The sequence below is a fragment of the Columba livia genome, chromosome 31 (assembly GCF_036013475.1).
Source record: "Columba livia isolate bColLiv1 breed racing homer chromosome 31, bColLiv1.pat.W.v2, whole genome shotgun sequence".
Taxonomy (NCBI): Eukaryota; Metazoa; Chordata; class Aves; order Columbiformes; family Columbidae; genus Columba; species Columba livia.
In genome coordinates this window covers 183,756-201,083 of record NC_088632.1, presented here as the reverse complement: position 1 = coordinate 201,083, position 17,328 = coordinate 183,756, and the positions used below count along the sequence as shown (strand labels likewise).

General features: G+C 56.9%; 1 protein-coding gene across 5 annotated transcripts in view; it reads right to left on the bottom strand.

The window, feature by feature from the left end:
* NFKBID (NFKB inhibitor delta) overlaps nt 1-17,328 on the bottom strand; it is a 28,482-nt gene that overhangs the window by 5,931 nt on the left and 5,223 nt on the right. For 4 of the 5 annotated variants that reach the window (XM_065043993.1, XM_065043991.1, XM_065043990.1 and 1 more), the window contains 5 exons: nt 14,081-14,186; nt 11,362-11,508; nt 9,537-9,587; nt 5,570-5,706; nt 4,543-4,653 (listed from right to left, as the gene is read on the bottom strand). In XM_065043993.1, the coding sequence (XP_064900065.1) occupies nt 4,599-4,653; nt 5,570-5,706; nt 9,537-9,587; nt 11,362-11,508; nt 14,081-14,186 (496 nt within the window). In that variant the 3' untranslated portion in view covers nt 4,543-4,598. Of the gene's footprint in view, nt 1-2,575; nt 2,615-4,542; nt 4,654-5,569; nt 5,707-9,536; nt 9,588-11,361; nt 11,509-14,080; nt 14,187-17,328 lie in introns of those variants that run through there. The other variant, XM_065043992.1, reaches the window with a different exon arrangement.

The window sequence follows — 17,328 nt, the reverse complement described above, 5'->3', positions numbered from 1 at the left end:
CCATAGATTCCCATAGGAACCCATAGATTCCCATAGAGACCATAGAGACCCATAGGGACCCATAGAGACCCATAGAGACCATAGAGACCCATAGGGACCCATAGGGACACAGACAAACCCATAGGGACCCATAGAGACACATACAGACCCATAGACACCCCATAGAGACACATAGGGACCCATGGATACCCCATAGAGACCCATAGGGACCCATAGACACGCCACGTGCAGGGGCGTGTTCCCGTGGGCCTGCCCCATAGCGACCCATAGAGACCCATACAGACCCATAGACACCCCATAGAGACCCATAGGGACCCATAGAGACACATAGGCACCCATAGAGACCCATAGGGACCCATAGACTCCCATAGACTCCCCATAGAGACACAGACAGACCCATAGACGCCCCATAGACGCCCCATAGAGACACATACAGACCCATAGACACCCCATAGAGACCCATAGATACCCCATAGAGACACATAGGGACCCATAGGGACCCATAGACACGCCACGTGCAGGGGCGTGTTCCCGTGGGCCTGCCCCATAGCGACCCATAGAGACCCATAGAGACACATGGATTCCCCATAGAGACCCATAGACACCCCATAGAGACCCGTAGAGACCCATAGGGACCCATAGAGACCCATAGGGACCCATAGAGACACAGACAGACCCATGGATACCCCATAGAGACACATAGAGACACATAGGGACCCATAGAGACCCATAGAGACCCATAGAGACCCCATAGAGACCCATAGACACCCCATAGAGACCCATAGACACCCCATAGAGACACATAGACACCCCATAGAGACCCATAGAGACCCATAGAGACACATAGACACCCCATAGAGACCCATAGATACCCCATAGACAATCCATAGAGACCCATAGGGACCCATAGAGACACATAGAGACCCATAGACACCCCATAGAGACACATAGGGAACCATAGACACCCCATAGAGACACATAGGGACCCATAGGGACACATAGAGACCCATAGACACCCCATAGACACCCCATAGACGCCCCATAGAGACACATAGAGACCCATAGGGACCCATAGAGACACATAGACACCCCATAGAGACACATAGAGACCCTTGGATACCCCATAGAGACCCCATAGAGACCCATAGGGACCCATAGAGACCCATAGGGACCCATAGACACGCCACGTGCAGGGGCATGTTCCCGTGGGCCTGCCCCATAGCGACCCATAGCGACCCATAGAGACACATGGATTCCCCATAGAGACCCATAGGGACCCATAGATACCCCATAGAGACCCATAGGGACCCATAGATACCCCACAGAGACACATAGAGACACATAGAGACACATACAGACCCATGGATACCCCATAGAGACACATAGAGACCCATAGGGACCCATAGACACCCCATAGAGACCCATAGGGACCCATGGATACCCCATAGAGACCCATAGGGACCCATAGAGACACATAGAGACCCATAGAGACACATAGACACCCCATAGAGACCCATAGGGACCCATGGATACCCCATAGAGACCCATAGAGACACATAGAGACCCATAGACACGCCACGTGCAGGGGCGTGTTCCCGTGGGCCTGCCCCATAGCGACCCATAGCGACCCATAGAGACACATGGATACCCCATAGAGACCCATAGGGACCCATAGAGACCCATAGAGACCCATAGATACCCCATAGAGACCCATAGGGACCCATAGATACCCCATAGAGACCCATAGAGACACATAGAGACACATAGAGACCCATGGATACCCCATAGAGACCCATAGGGACCCATAGACACGCCACGTGCAGGGGCGTGTTCCCGTGGGCCTGCCCCATAGCGACCCATAGCGACCCATAGCGACCCATGGATTCCCCATAGAGACCCATAGGGACCCATGGATACCCCATAGAGACACATAGAGACCCATAGGGACCCATAGACACCCCATAGAGACCCATAGGGACCCATGGATACCCCATAGAGACCCATAGGGACCCATAGAGACACAGACAGACCCATAGACACCCCATAGCGACCCATAGACACACATACAGACCCATAGGGACCCATGGATACCCCATAGAGACCCATAGGGACCCATAGACACCCCATAGAGACACATAGAGACCCATAGAGACACATAGACACCCCATAGAGACCCCATAGAGACCCATAGAGACACATAGAGACACATAGACACCCCATAGAGACCCATAGGGACCCATGGATACCCCATAGAGACCCATAGAGACCCATAGAGACACATAGAGACCCATAGACACCCCATAGACACCCCATAGAGACACATACACACCCATAGACACCCCATAGAGACCCATAGGGACCCATAGGGACACATAGAGACCCATAGGGACCCGTAGAGACACATAGAGACCCATGGATACCCCATAGAGACCCATAGAGACCCCATAGAGACACATAGATACCCATAGAGACCCATGGATACCCCATAGAGACACATAGGGACCCATAGAGACCCATAGATACCCCATAGAGACACATAGACACCCCATAGAGACACATAGAGACCCATAGGGACCCATAGACACGCCACGTGCAGGGGCGTGTTCCCGTGGGCCTGCCCCATAGCGACCCATAGACACACATACAGACCCATAGGGACCCCATAGACACCCCATAGACACCCCATAGAGACCCATAGATCCCCCCACAGACACCCCATGGAGCCCCATAGACACCCCATAGACACCCATAAACACCCATAGAGCCCCATAGACACCCATAAAGCCCCCCATAGAGACCCATAGATACCCATAGACACCCGTAGATCCCCCCATAGACACCCCATGGAGCCCCATAGACACCCATAGAGACCCCATAGAGACCCATAGATACCCCATGGAGACCCATAGAGACCATAGACACCCATAGACACCCATAGATCCCCCCATAGCCACCCCATGGAGCCCCATAGACACCCATAGAGCTCCCCATAGACACCCATAGACACCCATAGAGCTCCCCATAGACACCCATAGAGCCCCATAGACACCCATAGACACCCATAGATCCCCCCATAGACACCCCATAGAGACCCATAGATACCCCATGGAGACCCATAGAGCCCCATAGAGACCCATAGAGACCCCATAGAGACCCATAGAGACCATAGAGACCCATAGAGCCCCCCATAGAGACCCATAGACACCCATAGACCCCCCCATAGACACCCCATAGAGACCCATAGACACCCATAGACACCCGTAGATCCCCCCATAGCCACCCCATGGAGCCCCATAGACACCCATAGAGCTCCCCATAGACACCCATAGAGCTCCCCATAGACACCCATAGACCCCCCCATAGACACCCGATAGAGACCCATAGATACCCCATGGAGACCCATAGAGACCATAGAGACCCATAGAGACCATAGACACCCATAGACACCCATAGAGACCCATAGATACCCCATGGAGACCCATAGAGCCCCATAGAGACCCATAGAGACCCCATAGAGACCCATCGAGACCATAGACACCCATAGAGACCCCATAGAGACCCCATAGACCCCCCATAGACACCCATAGAGACCCATAGGCACCCCATAGACACCCATAGATCCCCCCACAGACACCCCATGGAGCCCCATAGACACCCCATAGACACCCATAGAGCCCCATAGACACCCATAGACACCCATAAAGCCCCCCATAGAGACCCATAGACACTCATAGATCGCCCCATAGAGACCCATAGACACTCATAGATCGCCCCATAGAGACCCATAGATACCCCATGGAGACGCATAGAGCCCCATAGAGACCCATCGAGACCATAGACACCCATAGAGACCCATAGATCCCCCCATAGACACCCCATGGAGACCCATAGAGCCCCATAGACACCCATAGACACCCCATGGAAACCCATAGATCCCCCCATAGACACCCCATGGAGCCCCATAGACACCCCATAGAGCCCCATAGACACCCATAGACACCCCATAGAGCCCCATAGACACCCATAGAGACCCATCGAGCCCCATAGACACCCATAGACACCCCATAGAGACCCATAGGCACCCCATAGACACCCATAGATCCCCCCATAGACACCCCATGGAGCCCCATAGACACCCATAGAGCCCCATAGACCCCATAGAGACCCATAGATCCCCCCATAGACACCCCATAGAGACCCCATAGAGACCCATCAAGCCCCATAGACACCCATAGAGACCCCATAGAGACCCCATAGACCCCCCATAGACACCCCATAGAGACCCCATAGAGACCCATCGAGCCCCATAGACACCCATAGACACCCCATAGAGACCCATAGATCCCCCCACAGACACCCCATGGAGCCCCATAGAGCCCCATAGACACCCCATAGACACCCACAGAGCCCCCCATAGAGCCCCATAGACACCCATAGAGACCCCATGGAGACCCATCGAGCCCCATAGAGACCCATAGACACCCCATAGACGCCCCATAGAGCCCCATAGAGCCCACCCCCCAGGGGGCGGGGCCTCGTTACCGTGACGTTGACGAGCCGATGGGCGCCGGGCCGGCGCAGGAGCAGCCGGGTCAAGGTCAAGTTCCCACCCCCCACGGCCAAGTGCAGGACGGACCAACCGCTGCGCACGTCCTGGGGACCCAGGCGTCCGGGAGGGACCCAGGCGTCCGGGGGACAAGGAGTTCAGGAGGGACCCAGGAGTTCGGGAGGAGACCCAGGAGTTCGGGAGGGACCCAGGAGTTCGGGAGGAGACCCAGGAGTTCGGGAAGGACCCAGGAGTTCGGGAGGGGACCCAGGAGTTCGGGAGGGGACCCAGGAGTTCGGGAGGGGACCCAGGCGTCCGGGGGACAAGGAGTTCAGGAGGGACCCAGGAGTTCGGGAGGAGACCCAGGAGTTCGGGAGGGGACCCAGGAGTTCGGGAGGGGACCCAGGAGTTCTGGGAGGGACCCAGGTGTCCGGGGGCATAAGGAGTTCAGGAGGGACCCAGGAGATCAGGAGGGACCCAGGAGTGCCCCATGGGACCCAGGAGTTCAGGGAGGGACCCAGGAGTTCGGGGAGGGACCCAGGAGTGCCCCAAGGGACCCAGGAGTTCGGGAGGGGACCCAGGAGTTCGGGAGGGACCCAGGCGTCCAGGGGACAAGGAGTTCAGGAGGGACCCAGGAGTGCCCCAAGGGACCCAGGAGTTCAGAAGGGGACCCAGGAGTTCAGGAGGGGACCCAGGAGTTCGGGAAGGACCCAGGAGTTCGAGAAGGGACCCAGGAGTTCGGGAGGGACCCAGGAGTTCGGGAGGGACCCAGGCGTCCGGGGGAAAAGGAGTTCAGGAGGGACCCAGGAGTTCGGGAGGGGACCCAGGAGTTCGGGAGGGACCCAGGCGTCCAGGGGACAAGGAGTTCAGGAGGGACCCAGGAGTGCCCCAAGGGACCCAGGAGTTCAGAAGGGGACCCAGGAGTTCGGGGAGGGACCCAGGAGTTCGGGGAGGGACCCAGGAGTTTGGGAAGGGACCCAGGAGTTCGGGAGGGGACCCAGGAGTTCGGGGGGGCGGGGTTACCTGGCTCCCCCAATCCGCCCCCATGTCCAACAGGATCTGGACGCAGCGAAGTCGCTCGTGGGGGGCGGGGGGGGGGAGCCCCCCCCCCCGCACCGAGGCATTATGGGATAGGACAGCGCAGTGCAGGGGGGTGTGGCCTATGGGGAGGGGGGAGGAGCCACGAGGGGGCGGGGTCAGGTTGGGAAACGCCCCCCCCCCAATTGATCCCCCAATATCCCCATGGCCCCCAATTGATCTCAATGGACCAACCCCCCCCCCCCTCACACTTGGGGACCCCCCCCAATGGGACCCCCCCCCAATTGGACCCCCAAGTATGGGACCCCCCCCAAATAAAGGGTCATCAATTGGGGACCCCCCCAAATTTGGGGACCCCCCCCAATGGGACCCCCCATTGAACCCCCAAGTATGGGACCCCCCCCCAAATAAAGGGTCATCAATTGGGGACCCCCCCAAATTTGGGGACCCCCCCAATGGGACATCCCCATTGAACCCCCAAGTATGGGACCCCCCAAATAAAGGGTCATCAATTGGGGACCCCCCCAAATTTGGTGAACCCCCCAATGGGACCCCCCCCATTGGACCCCCAAATATGGGACCCCCCCAATAAAGGGTCATCAATAGGGACCCCCCCCAAATTTGGGGACCCCCCCAATGGGACCCCCCCCATTGGACCCCCAAATATGGGACCCCCCCCAAATAAAGGGTCATCAATTGGGGACCCCCCCAAATTTGGGGACCCCCCCAATGGGACCCCCCCATTGGACCCCCAAATATGGGACCCCCCCAATAAAGGGTCATCAATAGGGAACCCCCCCAAAATTGGGGACCCCCCAATGGGACCCCCCCCATTGAACCCCCAAATATGGGACCCCCCCCCAATAAAGGGTCATCAATTGGGGACCTCCCCCCCAAATTTGGGACCCCCCCCAATGGGACCCCCCCCAATTGGACCCCCAAGTATGGGACCCCCCCATTGGACCCCCAAATATGGGACCCCCCCAATAAAGGGTCATCAATAGGGAACCCCCCCAAATTTGGGGACCCCCCCCCAATGGGACCCCCCCCATTGGACCCCCAAGTATGGGACCCCCCCCAAATAAAGGGTCATCAATAGGGAACCCCCCAAATTTGGGGACCCCCCCCCCCATTGGACCCCCAAATATGGGACCCCCCCCAATAAAGGGTCATCAATTGGGGACCTCCCCCCCAAATTTGGGGACCCCCCCAATGGGACCCCCCCCCAATTGGAACCCCAAGTATGGGACCCCCCCCCAAATAAAGGGTCATCAATAGGGAACACCCCCAAAATTGGGGAGCCCCCCCCAATGGGACCCCCCCCATTGGACCCCCAAGTATGGGACCCCCCCCAAATAAAGGGTCATCAATTGGGGACCCCCCCAAATTTGGGGACCCCCCCCAATGGGACCCCCCCATGGGACCCCCAAGTATGGGACCCCCCCCAAATAAAGGGTCATCAATAGGGAACCCCCCAAATTTGGGGACCCCCCCAATGGGACCCCCCCCAATGGGACCCCCCCCAATTGGAACCCCAAGTATGGGACCCCCCCCAAATAAAGGGTCATCAATAGGGAACCCCCCAAATTTGGGGATCCCCCAAAGGGACCCCCCCATTGGACCCCCAAATATGGGACCCCCCCAATAAAGGGTCATCAATTGGGGACCCCCCCCAAAATTGGGGACCCCCCCCCAATGGGACATCCCCATTGAACCCCCAAGTATGGGACCCCCCAAATAAAGGGTCATCAATAGGGAACCCCCCCAAATTTGGGGACCCCCCCAATGGGACCCACCCATTGGACCCCCAAATATGGGACCCCCCCCAAATAAAGGGTCATCAATTGGGGACCCCCCCAAATTTGGGGAACCCCCCAATGGGACCCCCCCAATTGGACCCCCAAGTATGGGACCCCCCCCAATAAAGGGTCATCAATAGGGACCCCCCCCAAATTTGGGGACCCCCCCAATGGGACACCCCCCAATTGGACCCCCAAGTATGGGACCCCCCCCCAAATAAAGGGTCATCAATTGGGGACCCCCCCCAAATTTGGGGACCCCCCCAATGGGACCCCCCCATTGGACCCCCAAATACAGGACCCCCCCCAATAAAGGGTCATCAATTGGGGACCCCCCCAAATTTGGGGACCCCCTCCAATGGGACCCCCCCATTGGACCCCCAAATATGGGACCCCCCCCAAATAAAGGGTCATCAATTGGGGACCCCCCAAAATTGGGGACCCCCCCCAAATGGGACATCCCCATTGGACCCCCAAATATGGGGACCCCCCCCCCCATAAAGGGTCATCAATTGGGGACCCCCCCAAATTTGGGGACCCCCCCAATGGGACCCCCCCCAATGGGACCCCCAAGTATGGGACCCCCCCAATTGGACCCCCAAATATGGGACCCCCCCCAATAAAGGGTCATCAATAGGGAACCCCCCCAAAATTGGGGACCCCCCCAATGGGACCCCCCCATTGGACCCCCAAATATGGGACCCCCCCCCAAATAAAGGGTCATCAATAGGGAACCCCCCCAAAATTGGGGACCCCCCCAATGGGACCCCCCCATTGGACCCCCAAGTATGGGACCCCCCCCAAATAAAGGGTCATCAATTGGGGACCCCCCCAAATTTGGGGACCCCCCCAATGGGACCCCCCCCAATGGGACCCCCCCAATTGGAACCCCAAGTATGGGACCCCCCCCCAAATAAAGGGTCATCAATAGGGAACCCCCCAAATTTGGGGATCCCCCAAAGGGACCCCCCCATTGGACCCCCAAATATGGGACCCCCCCCAATAAAGGGTCATCAATTGGGGACCCCCCCAAAATTGGGGACCCCCCCCCAATGGGACATCCCCATTGAACCCCCAAGTATGGGACCCCCCCCAAATAAAGGGTCATCAATAGGGAACCCCCCCCAAATTTGGGGACCCCCCCAATGGGACCCACCCATTGGACCCCCAAATATGGGACCCCCCCAAATAAAGGGTCATCAATTGGGGACCCCCCCAAATTTGGGGTACCCCCCAATGGGACCCCCCCAATTGGACCCCCAAGTATGGGACCCCCCCCAATAAAGGGTCATCAATAGGGACCCCCCCCAAATTTGGGGACCCCCCCAATGGGACCCCCCCATTGGACCCCCAAGTATGGGACCCCCCCCCATTGGACCCCCAAGTATGGGACCCCCCCCAAATAAAGGGTCATCAATTGGGGACCCCCCAAATTTGGGGACCCCCCCAATGGGACCCCCCCCATTGGACCCCCAAATATGGGACCCCCCCCCCAATAAAGGGTCATCAATTGGGGACCTCCCCCCCAAATTTGGGACCCCCCCAATGGGACCCCCCCCAATTGGACCCCCAAGTATGGGACCCCCCCCCAAATAAAGGGTCATCAATTGGGGACCCCCCAAATTTGGGACCCCCCCAATGGGACCCCCCATTGAACCCCCAAGTATGGGACCCCCCCCAAATAAAGGGTCATCAATAGGGAACCCCCCAAATTTGGGGACCCCCTCAATGGGACCCCCCCCAATGGGACCCCCAAGTATGGGACCCCCCCAATTGGACCCCCAAATATGGGACCCCCCCAAATAAAGGGTCATCAATTGGGGACCCCCCCAAATTTGGGGACCCCCCCCAATTGGACCCCCAAATATGGGACCCCCCCCAATAAAGGGTCATCAATTGGGGACCCCCCCAAATTTGGGGACCCCCCCCCAATTGGACCCCCAAATATGGGACCCCCCCCAATAAAGGGTCATCAATTGGGGACCCTCCCCAAATTTGGGGACCCCCCCAATGGGACATCCCCATTGAACCCCCAAATATGGGACCCCCCCCAAATAAAGGGTCATCAATGGGGCCCCCCCCCAAAATTGGGGCTTCCCAAGACCCCCACCCCTCCCCCCCCCCCAAATTGATGGGGACCCCAATTTTCTGACCTTCGAAATTCCGGGATTCCAGGTTACCGGGACGCCCGATGACATCACGGCCTGGGGGGGGGGGGAGGGGTGAGGGCCCGGACGCCTGGGTCCCCTCCCGAACTCCTGGGTCCCCTCCCGGACTCCTGGGTCCCCTCCCGGACTCCTGGGTCCCCTCCCGAACTCCTTAGTGCTTCCCGGACGCCTGGGTCCCTCCGGAACTCCTGGGTCCCTCCAACTCCCATCTCCCCCTGAACTCCCCATGTCCCCCCGGATGCCTGGGTCCCCCCGAACTCCTGGGTCCCCCGGATACCTGGGTCCCCCGGATGCCTGGGTCCCCTCCCGAACTCCTGGGTCCCCCAAACCCCCATCTCCCCCTGGACGCCTGGGTCCCCCGGACGCCTGGGTCCCCTCCTGAACTCCTGGGTCCCCCCAATGCCCATCTCCCTCCAAACCCCCATCTCCCCCCGGACGCCTGGGTCCCCCGGACGCCTGGGTCCCCAGGACGCCTGGGTCCCCTCCCGAACTCCTGGGTCCCCCCGAACACCTGGGTCCCCAAACCCCCATCTCCCCCCAAACCCCCATCTCCCCCCGGACGCCTGGGTCCCCAGGACGCCTGGGTCCCCTCCCGAACTCCTGGGTCCCCCCGAACTCCTGGTCCCCCCAATTCCCATCTCCCCCAAACCCCCATCTCCCCCCGAACTCCTGGGTCCCCCGAACTCCTGGGTCCCCCAAACCCCCATCTCCCCCCAAACCCCCATCTCCCCCCGGACGCCTGGGTCCCCCCGAACTCCTGGGTCCCTCTGATTCCCATCTCCCCCCAAACCCCCATCTCCCCCCGAACTCCTGGGTCCCCCGAACTCCTGGGTCCCTCCAATTCCCATCTCCCCCTGAACCCCCATCTCCCCCCGGACGCCTGGGTCCCCAGGACGCCTGGGTCCCCTCCCGAACTCCTGGGTCCCCCGAACTCCTGGGTCCCTCTGATTCCCATCTCCCCCAAACCCCCATCTCTCCCGAACTCCTGGGTCCCCGAACTCCTGGGTCCCCCCAATTCCCATCTCCCCCGAACCCCCATCTCCCCCCGGACGCCTGGGTCCCCCGAACTCCTGGGTCCCCCCAATTCCCATCTCCCCCCGAACCCCCATCTCCCCCCGGACGCCTGGGTCCCCAGGACGCCTGGGTCCCCTCCCGAACTCCTGGGTCCCTCCAATTCCCATCTCCCCCCAAACCCCCAACTCCCCCCGAACTCCTGGGTCCCCCGAACTCCTGGGTCCCCCAAACCCCTATCTCCCCCAAACCCCCATCTCCCCCCGGACGCCTGGGTCCCCAGGACGCCTGGGTCCCCTCCCGAACTCCTGGGTCCCCCCGAACTCCTGGGTCCCCCAAACCCCATCTCCCCCCAAACCCCCATCTCCCCCCGGACGCCTGGGTCCCCAGGACGCCTGGGTCCCCTCCCGAACTCCTGGGTCCCCCCAATTCCCATCTCCCCCAGAACCCCCATCTCCCCCCGGATGCCTGGGTCCCCAGGACGCCTGGGTCCCCTCCCGAACTCCTGGGTCCCCCAAACCCCTATCTCCCCCCAAATCCCCAGCTCCCCCCGGACGCCTGGGTCCCCTCCTGAACTCCTGGGTCCCCCTGAACTCCTGGGTCCCCCAAACCCCCATCTCCTCCCGAACCCCATCTCCCCTCGGACGCCTGGGTCCCCCGAACTCCTGGGTTCCCCGGATACCTGGGTTCCCCGATGCCTGGGTCCCCTCCCGAACTCCTGGGTCCCTCCAACCCCCATCTCCCCCAAACCCCCATCTCCCCCCCGGACGCCTGGGTCCCCCGGACGCCTGGGTCCCACCTGCAGCACGCGGGGCAGCCCGAGCTCGGCCGCCAGGTGCAGGACGTTCCTCCCGGCCCGGTCGGTGCCGTTGGGATCGGCCCCCAGACCCAATAGGTCCCGAACGACCCCCGGGGCCGCGGCCGCTGCCGCCACCAACAGGGGGGTCTGCGGGTCAAAGGTCACCCGAAATTAACGCCCCCATCCTCATTAGCGCTCATTAAACCCCCCTTGGCCCCCTTAGTGCCCCCTTTATACCCCTAAATAACCCATTAATGCCCCCTTAATAGGCCTTAATACCCCCTTAATAGCCCATTAATACCCCATTAATACCCCCATTATACCGCCTTAATACCCCCTTAATAGCCCATTAATACCCCATTAATACCCCCATTAATACCCCCATTATAACACCTTAATACCCCCTTAATAGCTCATTAATACCCCCATTATACGCCCTTAATAGCCCATTAATAGCCCATTAATACCCCATTAATACCCCCCATTATACCCCTTAATACCCTTAAAACCCCATTAATACCCCCTTAACACCCCATTAATACCCCATTATACCCCCTTAATACCCCTTAACACCCCATTAATACCCCATTATACCCTTAATACCCCGTAGCACCTCATTAATACCCCATTATACCCCTTAATACCCCTTAACACCCCATTTAATACCCCATTATGCCCCTTAATACCCCTTAACCACCCCATTAATATCCCATTATACCCCTTAATACCCCTTAACACCCATTAATACCCCATTATACCCCTTAACACCCCATTAATACCCCATTATAGCCCTTAATACCCCTTAACACCCCATTAATACCCCATTATACCCCTTAATACCCTTAACACCCCATTAATACCCCATTATACCCCCTTAATACCCTTAACACCCCATTAATACCCCATTATACCCCTTAATACCCCTTAGCACCTCATTAATACCCCATTATACCCCTTAATACCCCTTAACACCCCCATTAATACCCCATTATGCCCCTTAATACCCCCTTAACACCCCATTAATATCCCATTATACCCCTTAATACCCCTTAACACCCCATTAATACCCCATTATACCCCTTAACACCCCATTAATACCCCATTATAGCCCTTAATACCCCTTAACACCCCATTAATACCCCATTATACCCCCTTAACACTCCATTAATACCCCATTATACCTCTTAATACCCCTTAACACCCCATTGATACCCCATTAATACCCCATTATACCCCTTAATACCCCTTAAGACCCCATTAATACCCCATTATACCCCTTAATACCCCTTAACACCCCATTAATACCCCATTATACCCCTTAATTCCCCTTAACACCCCATTAATACCCCATTATACCCCTTAATACCCCTTAACACCCCATTAATACCCCATTATACCCCTTAACACCCCATTAATACCCCATTAATACCCCATTATACCCCTTAATACCCCTTAACACCCCATTAATACCCCATTATACCCCCTTAACACCCCATTAATACCCCATTAATACCCCATTATACCCCTTAATACCCCTTAACACCCCATTAATACCCCATTATACCCCCTTAACACTCCATTAATACCCCATTATACCCCTTAATACCCTTAACACCCCATTAATACCCCCATTATACCCCCTTTAGTACCCCTTAACACCCCATTAATACCCAATTATATCCCCATTAATACCCCTTAACACCCCATTAATACCCCATTATACCCCTTAATACCCCTTAACACCCCGTTAATACCCCATTATACCCCCTTAATACCCCTTAACACCCCATTAATACCCCATTATACCCCTTAATACCCCTTAACACCCCGTTAATACCCCATTATACCCCCTTAATTCCCCTTAACACCCCATTAATACCCCATTATACCCCTTAATACCCTTAACACCCCATTAATACCCCATTATACCCCTTAATACCCCTTAACACCCCATTAATGCCCCATTGTACCCCTTAATACCCCTTAACACCCCATTAATGCCCCATTATACCCCCTTAATACCCCTTAACACCCATTAATAACCCCTTAATACCCCCTTCCTCCCACTAATTACCCCTTATTACCCCCTTCCTCCACTAATTACCCCTTATTACCCCCTTCCTCCCACTAATTACCCCTTATTACCCCTTCCTCCACTAATTACCCCTTATTACCCCCTTCCTCCCACTAATTACCCCTTATTACCCCCTTCCTCCCACTAATTACCCCTTATTACCCCCTTCCTCCCACTAATTACCCCTTATTACCCCCTTCCTCCTCCCCTAATTACCCCTTATTACCCCCTTCCTCCCACTAATTACCCCTTATTACCCCCTTCCTCCCACTAATTACCCCTTATTACCCCTTCCTCCCACTAATTACCCCTTATTACCCCCTTCCTCCCACTAATTACCCCTTATTACCCCCTTCCTCCCACTAATTACCCCTTATTACCCCCTTCCTCCCACTAATTACCCCTTATACCCCTTCCTCCCACTAATTACCCCTTATTACCCCTCCTCCCACTAATTACCCCTTATTACCCCCTTCCTCCCACTAATTACCCCTTATTACCCCCTTCCTCCCACTAATTACCCCTTATTACCCCCTTCCTCCCACTAATTACCCCTTATTACCCCCTTCCTCCCACTAATTACCCCTTAATCCCACTAATGACCCCTCGTTCCCCCCCTCGCTCCCGCTAATTAGCGCTAATTACCTTCCCGCGGTGCTCGCGCAGCTCCAGCTGCCCCCATTGGGCGAAGGCCTCGGCGACCGCCCGGGCGGGAACGCGCAGCCCCCGCGCGCACAGGATGTGAAGGAGCCTGGGGGGGGGGGGGGACACGGGGGGGTCCCCAATCTCGACCGGGACCCCCAGAACCCCCCTTGGCCCCATTGACCCCATAGAAACCCCCTCTGCCCCATTGAACCCCCCATTGACCCATCGTTGACACCCATTGACCCATCGTTGACACCCATTGACCCCATTGACCCATCGTTGACACCCGTTGACCCATCGTTGACCCATCGTTGAGCCCCATTGACGCCATTGACCCCATTGTTGACTCCCATTGACCCATCGTTGACACCCATTGACCCCATTGACCATCGTTGACACCCATTGACCCCATTGACTCATCGTTGACACCCATTGACCCATCGTTGACACCCATTGACCCCATTGACTCATCGTTGACACCCATTGACCCATCGTTGACACCCATTGACCCCATTGACCCATCGTTGACACCCATTGACCCATCGTTGACCCATCGTTGAGCCCCATTGATTCTGTTGAGCACCCATTGACCCCATTGACTCATCGTTGACACCCATTGACCCATCGTTGACACCCATTGACCCCATTGACCCATCGTTGACACCCATTGACCCATCGTTGACCCATCGTTGAGCCCCATTGATTCTGTTGAGCACCCATTGACCCATCGTTGACCCATCGTTGACCCATCGTTGAGCCCCATTGACCCATCGTTGACACCCATTGACCCCACTGACACATCGTTGAGCCCCATTGACCCCATTGACCCATCGTTGACACCCATTGACCATATGGGCCCTTCGTTGACCCTGTTGACCCATCCTTGACTCTCATTGACCCCACTGACCCATCGTTGACCCCATTGACCCCATTGACCCATCATTGACTCCCATTGACCTATCGTTGACCCCATTGACCCATCATTGACTCCCATTGACCCCATTGACCCATCGTTGACACCCATTGACCGATCGTTGACACCCATTGACCCCATTGACCCATCGTTGGCCCTGTTGACCCCCATTGACTCCGGGGGAGACACGGGGGGTCCCCAATCTCGACCGGGACCCCCAGAACCCCCCTTGGCCCCATTGACCCCATAGAAACCCCCTCTGCCCCATTGAACCCCCCATTGACCCATCGTTGACACCCATTGACCCATCGTTGACACCCATTGACCCCATTGACCCATCGTTGACACCCGTTGACCCATCGTTGACCCATCGTTGACACCCATTGACCCATCGTTGACACCCATTGACCCCATTGACCCATCGTTGACACCCGTTGACCCATCGTTGACCCATCGTTGAGCCCCATTGATTCTGTTGAGCACCCATTGACCCCATTGGCCCATCGTTGACCCCATTGACCCATCATTGACTCCCATTGACCCATCGTTGACCCATCGTTGACCCATCGTTGAGCCCCATTGACCCATCGTTGACACCCATTGATTCTGTTGAGCACCCATTGACCCATCGTTGACCCCATTGACCCACCATTGACTCCCGTTGACCCATCGTTGACCCATCGTTGACCCATCGTTGAGCCCCATTGACCCCATTGTTGACTCCCATTGACCCATCGTTGACACCCATTGACCCATCGTTGACACTCATTGACCCCATTGACCCATCGTTGAGCCCCATTGATTCTGTTGAGCACCCATTTACCCCATTGACCCATCGTTGACCCCATTGACCCACCATTGACTCCCATTGACCCATCGTTGACCCATCGTTGACCCATCGTTGAGCCCCATTGACCCATCGTTGAGCCCCATTGATTCTGTTGAGCACCCATTGACCCATCGTTGACCCCATTGACCCACCATTGACTCCCATTGACCCATCGTTGACCCATCGTTGACCCATCGTTGAGCCCCATTGACCCATCGTTGGGCCCCATTGACCCCACTGACGCATCGTTGAGCCCCATTGACCCCATTGACCCATCGTTGACACCCATTGACCCATCGTTGACCCATCGTTGAGCCCCATTGACCCATCGTTGAGCCCCATTGATTCTGTTGAGCACCCATTGACCCATCGTTGACCCCATTGACCCACCATTGACTCCCATTGACCCATCGTTGACCTATCGTTGACCCATCGTTGAGCCCCATTGACCCATCGTTGAGCCCCATTGACCCCACTGACGCATCGTTGAGCCCCATTGACCCCATTGACCCATCGTTGACACCCATTGACCATATGGGCCCATCGTTGACCCTGTTGTCCCATCCTTGACTCTCATTGACCCCACTGACCCATCGTTGACCCCATTGACCCATCATTGACTCCCATTGACCCCATTGATCCATCGTTGACCCCATTGACACATCGTTGAGCCCCATTGACCCATCATTGACTCCCATTGACCCCATTGACCCATCGTTGACCCATCATTGAGCCCCATTGATTCTGTTGAGCACCCATTGACCCATCGTTGACCCATCGTTGACCCATCGTTGAGCCCCATTGACCCATCGTTGAGCCCCATTGACCCCACTGACGCATCGTTGAGCCCCATTGACCCCATTGACCCATCGTTGACACCCATTGACCATATGGGCCCATCGTTGACCCTGTTGACCCATCCTTGACTCTCATTGACCCCACTGACCCATCGTTGACCCCATTGACCCCACTGACCCATCACTGACTCCCATTGACCCCATTGACCCATCGTTGACCCCATTGACCCATCATTGACTCCCATTGACCCCATTGACCCATCGTTGACCCCATTGACCCATCGCTGACCCCATTGACCCATCGTTGACTCCCATTGACCCCATTGACCCATCGTTGACCCCATTGACCCATCGTTGACACCCATTGACCATATGGGCCCATCGTTGACCCTGTTGACCCATCCTTGACTCCCATTGACCCCATTGACCCATCGTTGACTCCATTGACCCATCATTGACTCCCATTGACCCATCGTTGACCCTGTTGACCCCATTGACCCATCATTGACTCCCATTGACCCCATTGACCCATCATTGAGCCCCATTGACCCCATTGACCCATCATTGAGCCCCATTGACCCTGTTGGCCCATCATTGACCCCACTGACCCATCGTTGAGCCCCATCGACCCTGTTGACCCCCATAACCCAATAGACCCCCCATGGTCTCCATTGACCCTCCCATGGTCTCTGTTGACCCCTATTGACCT